At 34.0% G+C, this 18,045-nt stretch overlaps 1 protein-coding gene across 3 annotated transcripts in view; it reads left to right on the plus strand.

The window, feature by feature from the left end:
- TMPRSS15 (transmembrane serine protease 15) overlaps positions 1–18,045 on the plus strand; it is a 111,824-nt gene that overhangs the window by 39,451 nt on the left and 54,328 nt on the right. For all 3 annotated transcript variants that reach the window (XM_088794172.1, XM_088794171.1, XM_088794173.1), the window contains 5 exons: positions 1,293–1,433; positions 2,112–2,261; positions 9,766–9,871; positions 10,160–10,310; positions 12,503–12,638. In XM_088794172.1, the coding sequence (XP_088650298.1) occupies positions 1,293–1,433; positions 2,112–2,261; positions 9,766–9,871; positions 10,160–10,310; positions 12,503–12,638 (684 nt within the window). The remainder of the gene's footprint in view (positions 1–1,292; positions 1,434–2,111; positions 2,262–9,765; positions 9,872–10,159; positions 10,311–12,502; positions 12,639–18,045) is intronic.

Consider the following 18,045-nt stretch of genomic DNA (forward strand, 5'->3'; position numbering starts at 1 on the left):
TATTTGGGTTACGCAGTTATAGATGCTGGTGGGAGGAGTCTAAATAACCAACGTAGTTCTTACTGAGAAAATATTGGAAGAATGACATGCAGCATTTTGAGGAAAAGAGAAAGATGTGAATCAATGCTTGTTCATGGTGCTCTTCCTTTTAGATTTTATTGAAATTTCATTAATGTATCACTTTTTTTTTGCTTACTTTTATATAATAAGCACAGTATTTTCAATAGTTCATAAAAGGATCTTTCTTTAAAGCTCAGTAAATAACAGTAATGCTCTTGGTCTGCAACCAGCAAATGTGGCACTTGTCATAAATCTAAACCTGATGCCCAGTTCAGATTATCAAACTAAAATGCTAAACCATTGTTTCTTACCCCTTTTATCATTATCACTCCCACTAAGGCACGTTTTTATACCTTTTTACCCAACTGCTGCCCCATGAAATTTTAATATTTTAGATATTCTGTGTATCTGTGTATGTATTATATGCATAGCTGAGCTTTGTACATTTAAATCTAAGATTTTTCCCCCAGAATGCCAATTTTCACCCCTTTAGAGGCAATATCATCCCATTTTAGAATGTACGTGCTAAGTTATAAATTTTTAGAAAATTAAATTTCACATAAGAATCATCATGTGAGTACTTTTTATATCCCAGGCACTATGCTAACCCTTGAGAATCAAAACTCTGGACAGATGGTCCTAATGTAGCTTATAGTCAAGATACAGAAAGAATAAAATCAATATATAAAATAGAAACAATATAATCAACATAAATCAATATTAAAGAATCAATATAAACTGGGGGGAAATCCTTAATTCACTAAGTATTATTTTGACCCTATAGTTATGCAGATACAGAACCAAAGAAATACTCTTGTTTCTATTATTGTGACTGAGTTTAACCCCTGTTGGCATAGCATAGTAAATACCTGGTAGAGCCAAACTAACTTTTAGTTTTATAACTACTTAACTTGCATGTTCCTTAGAGGAATTTCTTCAGTAAAGGAATGCATATTGTTTAATATGTGTATATACTGTATGTAGCTAATAATTAAAAATATAGTTTTTTCAAGCCAGAAATATGTATAATAATGTGATATTCCAATGTTTAGGAGAAGTCATTTCAATTAAAATAAATTAATCATGGAACTAATGCTTTTAGTTAACTGAGTGGTGTCAGATAGATTGGTAGATCAATCATAGATCAACAGATAGATGGATGGATGAATCAATTAATAAATGGGTGAATAGATAGATATGTACATATAATAGTCATTCATTCTCTTCTGTAGCTTCTCTCTCAGAGACGAATCCTGGCACAATTAGGATTTTTTCCAATCAAGTTACTGCCACCTTTTTTATAGAAACTGATGAAAATGATTATATTGGCTTTCATGCAACATACACTGCATTTAACCCCAGAGAACTTAATAGTAAGTATTGCTTATTCTTTAACCTTAGAATGTTCAGAGGCTTTAATATTATCATGAAATGTTAAATGTAGCAAAACCTAAAATTTTAGAAAAAGATCATAATCTGTTTTATTATTCAAGTTCTTTAATGAATATCTCTTATATATACCTCTCTCTACTTAATACTTGGAAAGAAATGAGAAAATAGTTTATGTTCTTTAAAATAAATAACCAATTTGAAGAAAATTATGAATCAATATAATAATTAAATTTTTACATACTGCAAGTAGTCAAAGTAAATTTTTTATATTAGCATAAAACTAATTCTGTGAATGTTCCACATTAATTTGATTTTAACCAGAGTATTGAAGTTAGTAATAGAGAGAAAGCAAAATATGAGGCAGAGAGAATTTTTGTAGTAAATCAGTGGAAGTAAAGTGTAAAAATTAACGACCAAGAAGCTTGACTTTGCTAAAGTTTTAATGGGATATAAGAAAGATATTACTTTAACACAATTGGCAACAAAAAGCTGTTGTTTTAATACTAAATGGAATGAAACAGTTAAGATAAATCAAAAAGAAAGATTTTGTGCATATCACTTAATTGTAAACTCTATAAGATTAGATTATTTTCAATGCAATCTATTACAAGTCACGTGGACTAAATTTGAAGTGTTTTCTATTTTTTTTTAATTCACAGATTATGATAAAATTACCTGTAATTTTGAAGATGGCTTTTGTTTCTGGGTCCAGGATCTAAATGATGATAATGAATGGGAAAGGATTCAGGGAAACACATTTCCCCCTCTTACTGGACCAGATTTTGACCACACTTTCGGCAATGTTTCAGGTAATTCATATTTAATTCATAAGCCAAAAAGAAAGTGATGTGTGTTGTTTGTCACTTTAAAGTGAGCAGTATTAAATGCAAGACAGTCTTTTCAGGGTTTTTTTGTTTTAAATCATGGACTAATAAACACGTTTAAATGCAAGTGATGCTTAAATAGGCAAGGAAGAGTGATTGTTTCAAAATATATATATTCTTAATGCTATATATGCACAAGATTTTGAAAAGTACATAGAGGTTGTTAGAGACAGAGACCTGGGTGTCACCCTAGATTTGGCACTTATTAATTAACTAAGTGGACTTGTGTGAGGTAATAAACTTTTCTGAACTTTGGTCTACTTTGCCTTAATTTTACTTTCTGATGTTCATTGTTAGTGTATAGAAATATAATTCATTTGTTATATTGATCATGTAGATCAATATAAAGCATCGTATAGACTTGCTGAACTTGTTCTTAACTCTAATAGCTTTTCAGAATTCCTTAGAATTTTCAATAGACAAGATGATGCCATCCTGAAACAAAGGTAGGTTTACTTCTGACAAGATGTGTTAGTCCTTTCATGCTGACATAATAGAATATCACAGATAGGTGGGCTTAAACAACAAAGATTTATTTTTTACAGTTCTGAAGTTTGGAAGTCTGAGGTCAGGGTGCCAGCATGGTCAGGTTCTGGTGAGAACCCTCCTTCTGGTTCACAGAGAACTTCTTATTCTTACTGTATCTCACATGGAGGGGTGGAGGGGGAAGAGAGAGAGAGAGAGACAGAAAGGGAGAAAAGGAAGAAAGGAAGGCAGGAAGGAGGGAGGGAGGGAGGGAGGGAGGGAGGGAGGGAGGGAGGGAGGGAGGGAGAAGGAGAGAGAGAGAGAGAGAGAGAGAGAGAGAGAGAGAGAGAGAGAGAGAGAGAGAGAGAGAGAAAATAAGAAAGGTACCGCTCTCCTTGACTCTTCCTATAAAGTCACTAATCCCACCATTAGGGCTCCACTCTTTGACCTAATTACCTCCCAAAGGCCCCATCTCCAAACACCACCATGTTGGGGATTAGGATTTCAACATATAAATTTGGGAAGGACACAACCATTCAGTCCATAGCAGAAGGACGATAGAAGAGCTGATTCTGAAGCATGGCCCTAAAAGAAGGTTTGTGATTTATAACTACATTTTTCATGTGAATGGGATATTAAAATTAGATTTCTAGTGGGAACATTAACATGAAATCATAGGGAATTATTAGGAGATAAGGAACTCATAGTAGAAAGGCCACCCATGAAAATCTTGGAAGTATGTATTCATAATACCAAATATAATTACTGAAAGTTACAAATCTAGAAGTATGTAATCTCACAAAGGAAAATTACAAAAAAAAAGAATAGAAATTTGTGCATTTAGATAATTGTCTTAGACAAAATCCATTCTATATATGACTTGTTTGTAGGTTACTGGTGATACTATGATTCAATTCAAACAGTACATATGAAATTCTTCCTTTAATTAGGCACAGTTCTAGGCATTGAGGACACAGATCACATATCACCACTTCTAAGACATCTGTCCAGAACCTCCAAATTAAAATGTTTCCTTTCCATTAATCATTATAATCCCCTCTCTTGTTTTCCTTATCACATGGCATTTATTTGCTTTCTTATTTGTTTCTTGTCATCACAGTGTTCTTTTCAGGAACAAGAACTTGGCTTGCTATCTTTGAATTCTTAGTTCATTTTCAGTGCCTGAATCTAATTGATACAGATGTAAAATTATTTTTGAATGTATCAAGGAATATCTACAATTTTGACTCAATAAGGCATTTCTGAATGAGCGAAGTATTGACTGAATAAAATTGCTTATGACCAAAATAATCTAAGCACATGTGCATTGCAATTTATTACTAATGGCCACTTCTTTTATAAAGAGCAATGTTCTCATTTCTATAACCTGAAAAGTAAATGGGTGATTTAATGTCAACTGTGAATCACATCTAATAAGAGGACGTTAAAGAGTTAATTTTTTCCTTCAGGGTAGAAATGTATTTGACTAATCCATAGTCTTTAAACAATGGAGCCAGTAGGGTCCAGAAAATAATGGGTCTTCTATGGTTTTGGCCTTTTTTTTTTTTTTTTTTCCTCAGTGAAATGAGTAGCTGTGGAAGGTTCTTGAGCATAGGAGTGATAGGATTCACGCCGACTGGTAGAATAGTTTGTGAAAGAGCAAGAGCGTTATCACAGAGACCAGTGGAAGGCTGTTGCCTAACCCAGAGAAGAGATCATTGGACTGTTAGATCAGTGGGAGCACATCTGGTGGGAAGAAGGTCAGATTCTGCATATAATCTGAAAGTTAACAGGATCCTGCTACGTTAGTTACCAATGTGAAATTATGGGCAAATAAATAGACTGCATAAATGGCCAATCCCATTAAACTAAACGTGGCTACTTTGAAACTTAAGACATTCATAATCCCATACATAATTTATCTCCTTTCAATAAGTTATTTCTCAGGGCCTGATCCTCCATAGATAAATTTGTAACCTTCACAGCTGAAGTGATAATCGCCCCGACGCTCTAAAGAAGGCTGGTCTAAAACAGTCACATAATTTGACCACTTTTTTCCTTTACTATTAAAAAAAAAGAAAGAAAAAGTCTCTACCACACTTGGACAAGAGTAGTTAGAGGAAAGTGCAGAAAGCGTTTATAGCTATTCACAATGACAGATACCTTTTATGTAGGTGAAATCTTTGATGTTCAAATGATCATTTTTCTGCTTTAATGTCATCAGAATGAGAGATAATTTCCCTGATATTTGAAGAATATAAGTACATTACAGGAGAGAGGTGGTTGCAGCTTGCCAACAGATTAAATAATTAAAGAAATAAGATGAAACTGACCAAAGTGAAACAGGTTGAAATGTCAGGTAGAGGTTTTAAATAGTTGGGTCAGAAATGGAGTCTCAGGAGAAAGTCAGGTAGCGGGAGTTATTATATTTAAAGTGAGACAAGTCAGAGCTGTTCAGAGCCCACCAGAGGCAGCAGTGTAATGAGAATGGATGACAGGGCTTAATAGGTCTTCTCCAACTCTCCTACCATTGATTTCATAATCTACCAGTCGTTTCCCCCCAGGGGCATTTTTCTCCCAACCTGCTTTTTTTATGTCAGAGCATCCTACCTCTAAAATGAACGAGAATTGAATCTCGCCTGCTGTTCCTCTTATCCATGCAGGGTTTTTCGTTCTCTTTTAAATGACAGGAAAGTCTAAATGAAACACATAAACTGTGAATTAACATTGCTTTGGGGAAGAACATCTAAGCCCCTTTTTGAGTTCTTCTGAAGTACTTTCTCCTGGTGGGACACCTGCTCCTAAATCTGCACCGGCAAGGCTCAGAGTCTCCCTGTTTCTCTTAGAAGCAAAGGGAGTTGGTGGAGATGGCAGCACTGATTTGGGCAGCATCTTGGGGTGCTCGAAGTGGCCCATTTGTTCAGAACATTCAGGGAAAATGAGGTTAGTAATGGGAAATCTTCACAAGTATAGAGGTCACAAAAGGGCTAGACCAAAGAGAGTGTTTCTTTGTTGGCCTTTCTCCATGAAATCATCGTTCTTTCTAATGCTTGGAGGTTAGCGTAGTGTAGTAGTAAAGATCATTAAAATAGAAGATCTTAGCTAGGTTTAGATCCCAGCTCTGCCATTTAATCAAGTTACTGTCCCCCTCTGTGCCTCAGCTCCCTCATTTGAGAAGTGGGGTGGATGATAACGGAACCTGATTTTAGAGGCATGTTAGGAACATTAAGTTGTTATGTTTTTAAAAAAATAGAAAAGTGCCTGGCATATGAAAAGTGCTATATAAATTTTGTTATTATAATAGTTTTATTTGCATGCCATAAGTATTCAATAGACACAAATTGGCTGGGGTCCTGTTCTAAGTAGTATGCTGGGGAAGAAAATAGTTATATTGCTCAATTTTCAAAACTACATTGTTTTAGGTATCTGTGTTTCGTTTAGCATATAAACTTTTTATACAATAAGTATAATTCTGGTGTTTTCAAAATAATTGTCTTTATTTCATATGTTTCCTGTGATGTTGAGTTTTAGAAAATAATATTACTTTCTAATATTGATAGAACCTGAATTTGGATTATTCTCCAACCTAAAACTCTCAATATTTATCTACTGGTCCATTGATTTTACATATGGACTCACAACTTACGAAGCAATTTATATCACTCTATTTTCTTCTTCAGAGTGATCTCCACATTTCCAGACAGTTCTACTGTGTCTCCAGTTGTGCTGTCTCTATATCATCATCAACAGATATCCAGCACCTTTTCACTTCGATTGGGATGCTAGGGGGTGGGGTGGGGTGGGGTAGATTCAGTTCGTGGAGAAATAAGCAGAAAAGAGAGATATCATAGAAGGAAGTTGTAAGAAAAAGTGACTCAAGAAAGAAGTTCACTGCGTGCTTAATTTAACAAAATGTATTCAATTTTCTGGGTTTTAAGCTGACTCTGAGGTTAATTCCAAGAGCTCTCAAAGACATTTCAAGAAAGTTGAAGGATTTTAAAATAAATTGTCATTTGACCATGTATATGCCCATATGGTTATGGAAAACATTTGTTTAATCATTACTTTTGTGTAGTACCTTAACAAATTTAAAAATGAAAAAACAATCAAATTAGTGTAGCATGAACATATATAGTGCAACAGGAAACAACATTCAGCTAATCCATATAGAGAATTCAAAAGTGTACCAAGTGTCTTTCTTTTCCCTAAAGTTATAGCAAGTTTAAAAAGTCATCCATGGACATAAATATAATGCAGAACACAACTTTTAAGTGACATCAGAGAAATATACTTGCACCTGAGAATTCGAAAGAAGGAGTTGTCACACCTGATTGGGAAGACCAACAGAGGTCTTCTCAAAGGAGATGGCAATTTGACTTAAATGACCTCAAAAAATTAGTAGGATTTGACAGGTACAATTGGAAGAGAAAGAGGAATGACAGAAAAATGGGGGGTGGGGAAGTTATAAAAATTTCTGGGTGTTGAAAAATTAAAATAATTTAATTTTATAGAAGTGCTACATATAAATAAATGAAATATAAAAACTATGGCTAGACAATGATATTGAATTCATAGTACAGAAAACTCCAATATTGGAGTAAATTTGTACTTGGTTTAGTAGGAACAAAACAGATGGTAAATGATGTTGAATAAGGGACCAATTAGATTGCACAGAGAGAAGCATTACTAAGCAGTGATGTAAGTGATGAAAAGTTCTCATGGGGTGTTATAGAACTAGAACAATGACATAAATAGTAACCATGATGGTCTGACTTAAGTTGGAGTCCCAAATATTATAAAGTGCCTACTCCTCCACCTAATGAGTGAGATAAGAGTATAGAAATACCCTGTAGACTTCTGGTTTGCATACTCAGAGTGGAACCAACTATAACGAACCCAGGAGGCAAAGTTAGAAACAACAGGTGCACAATAACTTACTCTTAAAAAAGAGTTTTTTAATCATGTTGAAATGGAATGGGCTACCTCAAAATGCAATGACTGCTGGGGCTTAAACAGAGGTTGACCTGGATTAAACAGAGTTTGAGTGACCCCTATAGACAAAGTATGATAGATGAAATTTAATGACAATTGGATAACTGAATTAAGTAAAATTTTTTTGTAAATTACTATTCTCTACTCTTAATAATTTATTTAATTTTCTAACTTGTTAACTAAAGAATGTCCCTGGTATCACAGAAATATTAATTTATTATTTTACTAGGTTCCAAAACATGTGATTCTATATATTTACTATATTGTATTTTTAAAATTTATTTATGCAAAATTTATAAGGTACTACAGTCCACATAATTATATTTTATCTTGACAATGGTACAAAGCTCATAGCATCATGATCTCTTCATCACACTAAAAACCCCTAATATATCACCGCTTAATGAGTAAACAATAGATTGGCAATATTTCAAATTATAACAAATTGACTATGAACATGGCCAAACATAAATAAGAGCATGATGTGTGCTTATGTTATATAACTGCAGCTAACTAGAAATATTTCTGAATAAGCTAGCCATTTTAGTAGTTATTTGTGGCATTCAATGTTTTTTAAATTATTTCTCCCCAACTATAATCTAAGAAACTAAAAGTAAAATCAATTCAAAAGGGATTTGGAGTTGGATATTTAGAGAGTGAATTCTAGAATATCTCCTTTGTATCTATGCTATTTTTTTTTAGTAACTTGAATAATTAAGCACTATGTAGCTAAAATAAGTATGCATGAAATACTACAGCATTATATAAAAGTAATGTGTGACTATAAAAAGTTAAACATACATTGTTTTCTATTTTGCAATCTAAATCCAAATAATGTGCATGTATTATATTTATAAAGATATTTGACCATGGCTTCACCCTGATAAAATACTCATTTATTCTGAATATATTTTGCCTTATTGATATAAATATGCTTTGATATATCTATTGGCAGTTCTTGTTCTTACTCTGCATGTTATAAATTAAGAAATTTCAACTTTATGCACAGCACTGCCTGTAAAAATTGTGTTGGAAAGCACAGGAGAAAATGTTTGATTTCAAATAAACACTAAATTTTAGCATTTTATAAAGAATTACACTCCAATAAAATTAGATTTATCTAATATTTCACTTGCTTTATATCATATTTTGTTATGATTCTTATTTTCTATCATAACCTATAAACTGAAAACTAAGAATTAAAAACAAATTTAAATTCCCCTAAGACAATGTTCAAGATGTTCTCACTCCAGTAACCCTTTGCACACTTCAAATGACTCAAGTCATTGGTTGGGATAATGAATTCCAGACCAGAGAAAACTTTATTCAGTAGCTTGAACTATTTAGACAGCTTTTATGTGGAATTGCGTGCTACCTGCTCCTCTTTGATCTGATTAGTTATCATTCAAAGGAATATGGAAGATGAAACCATCATAAAATTAGGAAACTTCTTATTTAGAGAAATGCAGTATAATCAATAGCATAAAAAAACTGATGGTCTTTGAAACTCTTAACTTTGCTTTCCAATCTGTATTTAAATTCTTGCATATATCGTGAGTTATCCCACCAGTATATCTAAATACCCTCAGGGACTGATTGTCTCTAAAGAGCAAATTAATCAAAATATCCAATAAATGGGAATTAAAGTGGTATTTGGACATGATAATATGATGAAACAATTATGTGAACTCATTAGTAAGTCAGGGTTTTATATATTCCTAAGTAGGGCTCCAGTTCAAGGTTCATGTTTTATAAATTGAGAGGTCCAGAGTTGAGAAGTGATTTTCCTAAATAACAATGTTATTCCAGAGATGGTGCCTTCTAGGTCTCAGTCTAGTGCCCTTTTCATGCTATCTAAATATATTTTCTTATATTTTCATCTTAAAGTTGTTCTTTACTGCTTTTGAATATCTCATATAATGAAAATGCTAATATTTAAGTGAAGTAAAAACTGGTTTGTCATTTTTTACAGGATTTTACATTTCCACCCCAACGGGACCAGGCGGGAGACGAGAAAGAGTAAAACTTTCAAGTCTTCCTTTAGACCCGACTTTGGAACCAGTGTGCCTTAGTTTCTGGTATGTTGTAGACGCATGATAACTACCATACTATTTAATGAGTAACATTGCCTGTCTCATGCTGCCAGCTTCAGGTTTTACTAAGATGTCATCCCAAGTTTCAATGAATTTGCCATTATTTTTCCAATTGATAAAGAAGTAAAATGCTCCCACCCCTCCTCTAGCAACTTCTTCACCCAAGGGAAAAGAGGGTATTTCAATGACAGTAAAGGATTTAGAAGAACCTGAAAATGCATTTATCCAAATGTTGTAGGAATCCAATCATCTTTTTTCTTGTTTCCAAAATAGGTACCACATGTATGGTGAAAATGTCTATAAATTAAGCATTAATATCAGCAATGACCAAAACATAGAGAAGATAATTTTCCAAAAAGAAGGAAATTATGGAAGAAATTGGAATTATGGACAAATAACAATAAATGAAACAGTAGAATTTAAGGTTGGCAAAATACTTTGTGTTTTACAACCATATATTTGTATTCTAAAAATGGTGACATAATTATAGTTAAGGGTGATATGGTAAAAAAATTAATTTAATTTCTGAATATAGCCAAATCACTTTCTCTACTGTCCTAATCTGCCTTCGTCTCTCTCTCTCTCTCTCTCTCTCTCTCTCTCTCTCTCTCTCTCTCTTAAAATCTTTGAGTGCCTCTATTTTTTATTTATTCATTGACTTATTAAAAAAACACTTATTGCAGGTGCCCAGTTAGCTCAGTTGGTTGGAGCGTGGTACTGGTAGCACCAAGGTTGCTGGTTCGACCCCCCACATGGGCCACTGTGAGCTGTGCTCTTCTTAAAAAAAAAAAAGAAAAGAAAGAAAGAAAGAAAAGAAAAGGCCACTTATTGAGGAACAATTTACTTCAGGAAGTTACTACTTATAATGAGCCATAGAATCCATAAAAACCTTGCAGGATGTTTCAGCTTTCTTCAGCAACTTTCTAGCACAAGCTACCCATGTCTTCCTATGCCCCTATTTAACTAGGACTTCCAACGTTTCACAAATACCACCTACATCAGCCCTGTACTTTCCTAGGGAATATCCTTTCCTCTTAGAACACCCGCGCCTACCAGTATCTGTCCACCCTGTCCCACTCTGACTTAACCTGCATATATTTCCTTTGGAAACAAATTTTATCAGCTGCATCATTGGGAAGTCTCTGATCATTTATTTCACAGTAGGGTGAATTAATTTTTTAGATAACAGCTTATTGTGTTCTCTTCCTAAGGGCGTTTGCAATTAAAACAGAATAATAGAGGCAAATAGTTTGACCAAATTAATGATGTTTTAACTGGTATCTTCAGACAAGAGTATAACTTTCAGAAGATGTATATTTGGATAGACTTTGTCATCAGCGAAAGCTTCAGTTCTTTCCCAGGACTTGGTATAATGCACGCAATAATCAACAACCCTCATCTGTATTTCTCCCATCTTTCTTTTTTTTTCTTCCTTCTGATTCTGTCCTTCAATTCTGTGCAGTTTTTTCTCCATCTTTCTTTGTTTTCCGATAATTCAAGGAAGGGTAAAGGAAATGGAACCTCAAGGGAGCAAAGAGATAGCAGAAGCAGGTAAGTATGTATTGCAGTGACCAAATATGGCTCAACTCTAAACATTTCTTTTTTTTTTAAGTCATGAAACTAGAGCAACTTTTTCAAAGTTAGCTCATCACGCAGAGTGAGAGCATCAAGTTCTAATATTTTCACCTTGGCATTGCCACTTGGTTAGGAAATCTTGAACAAATCATATTAGTTTCTTTGAAAATCAGCTTGCACAAACACGAAAGGGAAAAAATAATCCTCATTTGGAATAGTGCCTGGCATGAACCAGATGGAATGAATGAACAAATGAGTGAATGGATGACTGTATAATAATGTTGGAAAAATGAAATGACATAACGTATAACAGGTGCCTAGCAAAGCAATTAGCATATAGCAGACAGTCAGTTTCTGTCTTTTCTCTCATACACAGGAGAGGATTCAGAAAAGTCCAGCTAAAAATACCCACTATCCTTAAGAACCTAATATATTTCATATGACCACCGGACTTTTCTCTCTAGTCTGAGTCTGTGTCCTCTGGGCATCACCCTCACACAGTATCTCACACCAGCTTCCTTGGTGAATTACAACCAGAACTAGCTAGCCCTGACTAATCATATTGCAGTCAAATTTTCTCTTGTCTCCTCCTCCAATTTAAATAATTTAATCAGTGGATCATCTCTTCAGGGTTTATATGCTCTAAGAAGGCAAACAGCAACTTGCATTTCTGATATTGTCAGGGAAGAATCTGAGAGAAGTTTGCTCTCCCCTGTCAGATGATGTTGAAGCATAACAGAATTCAATGAAGTATGACAGTATCAAGGGAGGGAGAGAGGAAGAGAGAAAGAAACTGTGAAAATATTGCCTCAGAAGAAAGACATTAGTGAAAATTTAGACTAATATGAAAACAGAATAAGGGAGTTGGGCTCAGCAGACAGATCTTGAAAATCATGCTCCATCAGTATTTCCCTCTGCAGTAAGTTTCCTTGGATATTTGGAGATGGCAGTACTGATTGTCCAGAGAATATTGGGCAACAAGAAGAATCAAGTCAGGGAACATTAGAGTGGAATCATTTCATATGTCTCTCTGAATTACAGGTTATTTTTACTGCTTTTAAAAACCAGTTCCTGAGTGATATAGCATTGGATGACATTAGCCTAACATATGGGATTTGCAATGTAAGTCTTTATCCAGAACCGACTTTGGTCCCAACTCCTCCGCCAGAACTTCCTAGTAAGTAACTTTAACATTAATTTTCCCTAATTAAGTCATGAATCTTTTCCAGTAGGTCTTCCTTTGCCTATTATTTTTTTTCTTTTTTTTATCTTGGCCTAATACTATTTTTTCACTGGAAATCAATATTAAAATATAAGTAAAATGGAAGCTAGCAGAATGTTACATGTTATACATAAACTCATAATGAAAATCACTCAGTACTTTGTTATGCATCATACTTATGATCATTTTAGTACATTTTCACTTTTGAAAATAATCAAGGAGCTGATTTCCATTTTGTTTTCACTAGAATACAGGCTAATTCTGTATTGATCATGTAGCATGGCCTTTTGGAAAGAAGCCTTAAGATTCTCACAGCTTTCTTAAGGAGTGATGTGAAGATCTCAAGAGGAATTCGGTTAAGCCTGAAACCCACCAAACCCATTTCCAAAATAATTTAATAATAATGATTGGGCCTGAACTCTGAATATACAGACCTAGCTCACACGAAAGATTTATGTCCTAAATGGAGACTCTGTAAGGTGTTGCTTGCAGTATGCTCCTTTCACGGAGCCACAAGGGTGTTGCAGCTGAGCAGTGACCAGGCTTTCTGGTGTCCTATGGGATTTCTAACTCAAAAGAATAAAATGGAGCCCGTGTCTGTGCCCTTGCGTAAAATTGGAAACGTGACATTTCAAAGTCAAAGGGGACATTGCCATTCGTCTTATCGATGTCAAAAGAGGTAATCACTTCGTATCACTTTCAGAATATCAGATTTAATACAAAAAACAACAACAAACAAACAAAAAACATAATGATAAATGATACCAAACACCTATTGTCCCTGTATTGGGATGTTTTCACTGCATTGTAGTTTTAATTCAAAAACATTCTTTTTGTCTTTGGATTATGGTGGTTGAAAGCTGACCTGGCTCTACAGCTTTGCTTGTGTGTCAAATCTCAGAGATGTTTCGTTCTGTCATGGATCTGAGCCTACAAACACAGCACTTTTTCGAGTTCTCATTTCCTTCCAAACACACTTGAAACTCTTCCCATATTCACATCAGCAAATCAATTTGGTGAACCTTTCCAAATCTGGTTTTACTCCCAAAACTATATATCCTCCTGTTTTCCAATTTTTAAGCTAAAAAATAAAAAAGCAGGCTTTTCAGATGAGTGGTTTTAGCAACCCCAAAGCTCTGAAGATAAATCACTGGTGTTTGAGAACATACAACAAATACGCTGCTGTTAAGATAAGGGCAGTAATTACATTGTCACACCTGTCCCGTGATACCATATTGAAAGTGCATTTACATCCCATCAAAACACTAGTTTATAATTACCAGCTTGTGTGTTAACATGTTTAGAACCTTGTAGGGGTTATACATAAATTCCTCAATATTTCAAACATTCACTCAAAGTTTATAAAATCTAGTACCTATGTACAAAGCACTGCAAAAGAAATGTAAGATGTAGCAGTAACTATTAATACATGGAAAAAGAAATATAACTCATATAAATAAATATTAAAAGCAATACATACTTGTGTGACCTTAAATGTAGTAAATTAGAGAAGTAAGTGACAGAGGACTTCGGATAAAAGAGTGTGAAGTGGAGAAGGCTTTAAGGAAGCATTAGATTAAGAGACAGAATGACAATCATAAAATTAAAACAAAAGCAGGAAAGTACCATGCATTCTCATGTAATAATATTGGCCACAAACTTGTGGCAAGAATTGAGTTTCTTGACACTAAACTCTGGATCTCATTCACCTTTGCTTCACAAGTGTCTGTCTGGTTCTTAATATCACGTAAATAGATGATGAATAAATATTATTAGATGTGAACTAAGAGCCAATCTCTCCCTCCCCTCCCCTCCCCTCCCCTCCCCTCCCCTCCCCTCATTTTGCCAAACAAAAGTTTTATACAAGAACTAAAGCTTGGAAATAATGGTGGGGATGGGGTTGGAGAAAATATCAACATGAACACAATAATTTGGCTTTGTGGCATTGTTTAAAAATAATTGTCTCACTTTATGTTGTAGGTGCCCCAAACCCTACTGTCTATCATATAAAATGTTTTCATGCAAAAACAAAAAAGAAATTATAATTATTAAAATCACTGTTGGTTTGATAAACAATTTCTATGGGTACCAAATATTAGCAAGATCTTGCTATTTTGATATTTAAAACAACAGACTTTCTTTGTAATCCTTTATGCCAGCATGTTCTTCTATTCATCAACAAGTGGTCAAGAAGAAAAATTTTCTAGATGAAAGTAACAGTTCCATAGACTCAGTATTTTAAAAAGAGCAAATTCTCATTATGTAAAATGGAAAATTTAAGATAATTTTTGTACATAATGTCATACATATGAAATTTTAAATAGGATTTCCCATATTAAAATTTTACCAATCTAGCCCATACAGTTCTAATATCTATTCCATTCAAAAAGAGAGAAAAATAATACCTCAATATCAAGGGAGCATGATACCCTTGCGTATTTTAATAATAGGGAAATTATGATGGTAGGATAACCCATCTGATTTTAAAATACAAACTTCAGAATTTGCCCAGAGTATTTTTGTTCCAGTTTCAAAATGATTCACTTCAGGGCAATATTTAGCACAGCAGAAAATGTTAATTACCGTCAAATGCAGTGTGAACAATTTCATTCTAATGCCATTTGCAACTGGTTCAGTGAAATTCTTATTTGTGCAGAGCTTTCCTGGTTCCAGATCACTGATTTGTTTAAGCAGCAATAAAAGAAAACCATGGCTGACTGGCTAATAGCCTTTCTTTAGATCTTCTAGAGCATTTAAATAAGAAAATAATCCCAGACAAGTAATTGACTAGAAAAAATCGGTTTCCTCCCTTGTTTCTAGGGATCCACATTGCAGATAGCTTGGGGAAATTAAGTTCAGTTTTCATAACTGTAGGAATTCTATTTTGTGACTTCAGCCTCTGCTGTATCAGCCCTGCAATTGCCCTGTGACATTGGCACAAATACTTTAAATGTGGAGACTGTACTGAGAAATCTTTTAAAAAGTAAATATTTCATTACATAATGTTATGCCAATTTCCAACACAATTGGGATGATTCATGACAAGATATCTACTAAATACTCGTAGAATAGGTATATACAAAAAGAAATCCATATTTTAGGCCCCTGACTTGTTTCTGTGGCTAAGGGTAATTAAGACCAAAAATAGGACAAACTGTGGTTTTAACTACTTTAAGAGGCACTCTTTTATGGGTGACTATTAAATTGTTAAACCACTTTTAATTTCCAAAGACAAAAAGTAGTTAATCTGAAAAGTTTCACAGGCATGACACTATACTTAGAGCTAAATAATCTAACTTTAGTTCTTCACATGGAAATGAATCAGCACCTATCTACCTCTCTGTAATTGATGGCCATATTCTAGTAGGGCTGCTTACCTTTCATATTATTGGTGTGACTTGATATTCAAATTCCTACCAAATGACATATTATGGCAATCATATACTTCTGTATCAACGTGTTCTGGATTATTTTATTTTTTCATATTTTTTACCTTTATAACGAATAACCTACTTATTAGAGCTACCACTGGCTACATTGCTTTTAATTACAAATCAAAGTTAGACCACAAAGAAAGAAAATTTGAATTTTATTGTCATACATTTAATAAAAGTATTACCATCGTGGCTGGGTACTATAACTTAATAGAAATGTAAATTTTCAAAACTGAGCACAAAATTTTCATGGGAGATTTTATATTACCACCTAAGTTTCTAAAATGTTTTCTGTAATCTTGTGCAACTATGTATTACTATGATAATGAAAAATAATTGTTGATTTTAAAATTAGCCACTTTTCACATGTTTAAACATCACTGTGAGGTATTATTTGTCAAGCTACATCTATTATCGGCATGAGTACCAATCAAAAACCTTTTTACTGTATCCTTATTTCTTGTTTTACCAAATATATCTTTAATTTGAACCCTCCTATTGTAGATGAAAGCTGGGCTCTCCTTTTCACCACATACTACCTCCACGTTGACACATATCTCATGGACGTCAGAGGCTTAAGCATGGATTAAAAATGACATGCCTCAAGAAATCTATCTAGCTCTGATAACCACTTTGCAAAATACTGCATATTATTTACATAATGTATGTAGGGAAAATCCCTACTGGCATAGTAAGAAATTCATCAGAATACAAATCTTTGAGAGAACAGCTCCAAGAAAAAGAAAAATGAAAGTTTAACAACTGTAAATGAATAGAGTTTCCTGTACCGGACAGGCTATTTGACTCGTGTTCTGTGTGTGGGTGGGGAGGCGAAGGTTTATCTAATAACACAGCATGACTGTGATATCCAAAATTACATTTCATGAGAGTTTGGCTCCTCTATTAAGAAGCACATGTTACATTTCCACTATAGCAACACCACCATTAAAATAGATTGTGTCATCAGATTTAGAATGGCTGAAAGTGATTTTGTCAATTCCTTACAGTCATTTATATACAGAGATAAACTGATATTTCTTATCAGGCCAAAGATCAGAGCTATCTCATGGTCAATTATTTGATATAGAATTATATATGAAATGCAGCACTTCTTAAGTATTTTAAAGGAATAAATTTCTAAGACGTCTGTTTAATGCAGAAATGCTAAGTAAACTGCCTGTCTTGACAGGCTTAACAGTTACACTTGACAACATTTAAGGTCTGGTTTTGTATTTATTAAAATCCTGCCTTCTCATTTACGTATACTATAACGTACTATTAAGTATTCCATTATGTGAAAATGTAATATATTCTCCAAAATATATACTATGTTACTATATATTATATATTACCATATTAGGAGAATCAGATTTTGAAATTTTCCTATTCCTTGAAGAGAAAATCAGAATGATGGTTAAACATCAACAACAAACAAAACCAACAAACAAAATACCTCTGGCCACACTGGCCAAGGCTAAACTTGTGAAATCAGAAAAGTTGGTTTTCCCTTGTCTTCAGTCTGCACAATTATTTTTGTCCCTGCAGTTACAAAAATAATTGTCCCTGCAGTTTTGTCCCTTTCCCTTCACAATTAGTTTCATTGAGGATTGAAGGTACCATTTCATGGCACTTAGAATTATTAAAATTAAATGACTTGTATGTTATGTATGCGAGAGTTGAGGAGTTGTAGTAGATTCTTCTACAGAAATCTTTGCAAGACAATTAGTAACAAAATCAAAGAGAGTATTAGCTTCAGAGGAAGAGCTGCTATGGGATCATACAATTCCCTCAGCCTTTCTCTCACCCTTCCCAGTGGAGAACCTGCCCTTATTCCCTATTGTCAGTCTTCCTTTGGTTCAAATATCTTCTTCAGGACCCTGTGTACAGATAGTGCTTTCTTCCTTCTACATCTATCCCTCCTTGACCTT

Source organism: Rhinolophus sinicus, chromosome 17 (genome assembly GCF_057876585.1).
Source record: "Rhinolophus sinicus isolate RSI-liver-muscle chromosome 17, RSI-T2T, whole genome shotgun sequence".
NCBI classification, from domain to species: domain Eukaryota; kingdom Metazoa; phylum Chordata; class Mammalia; order Chiroptera; family Rhinolophidae; genus Rhinolophus; species Rhinolophus sinicus.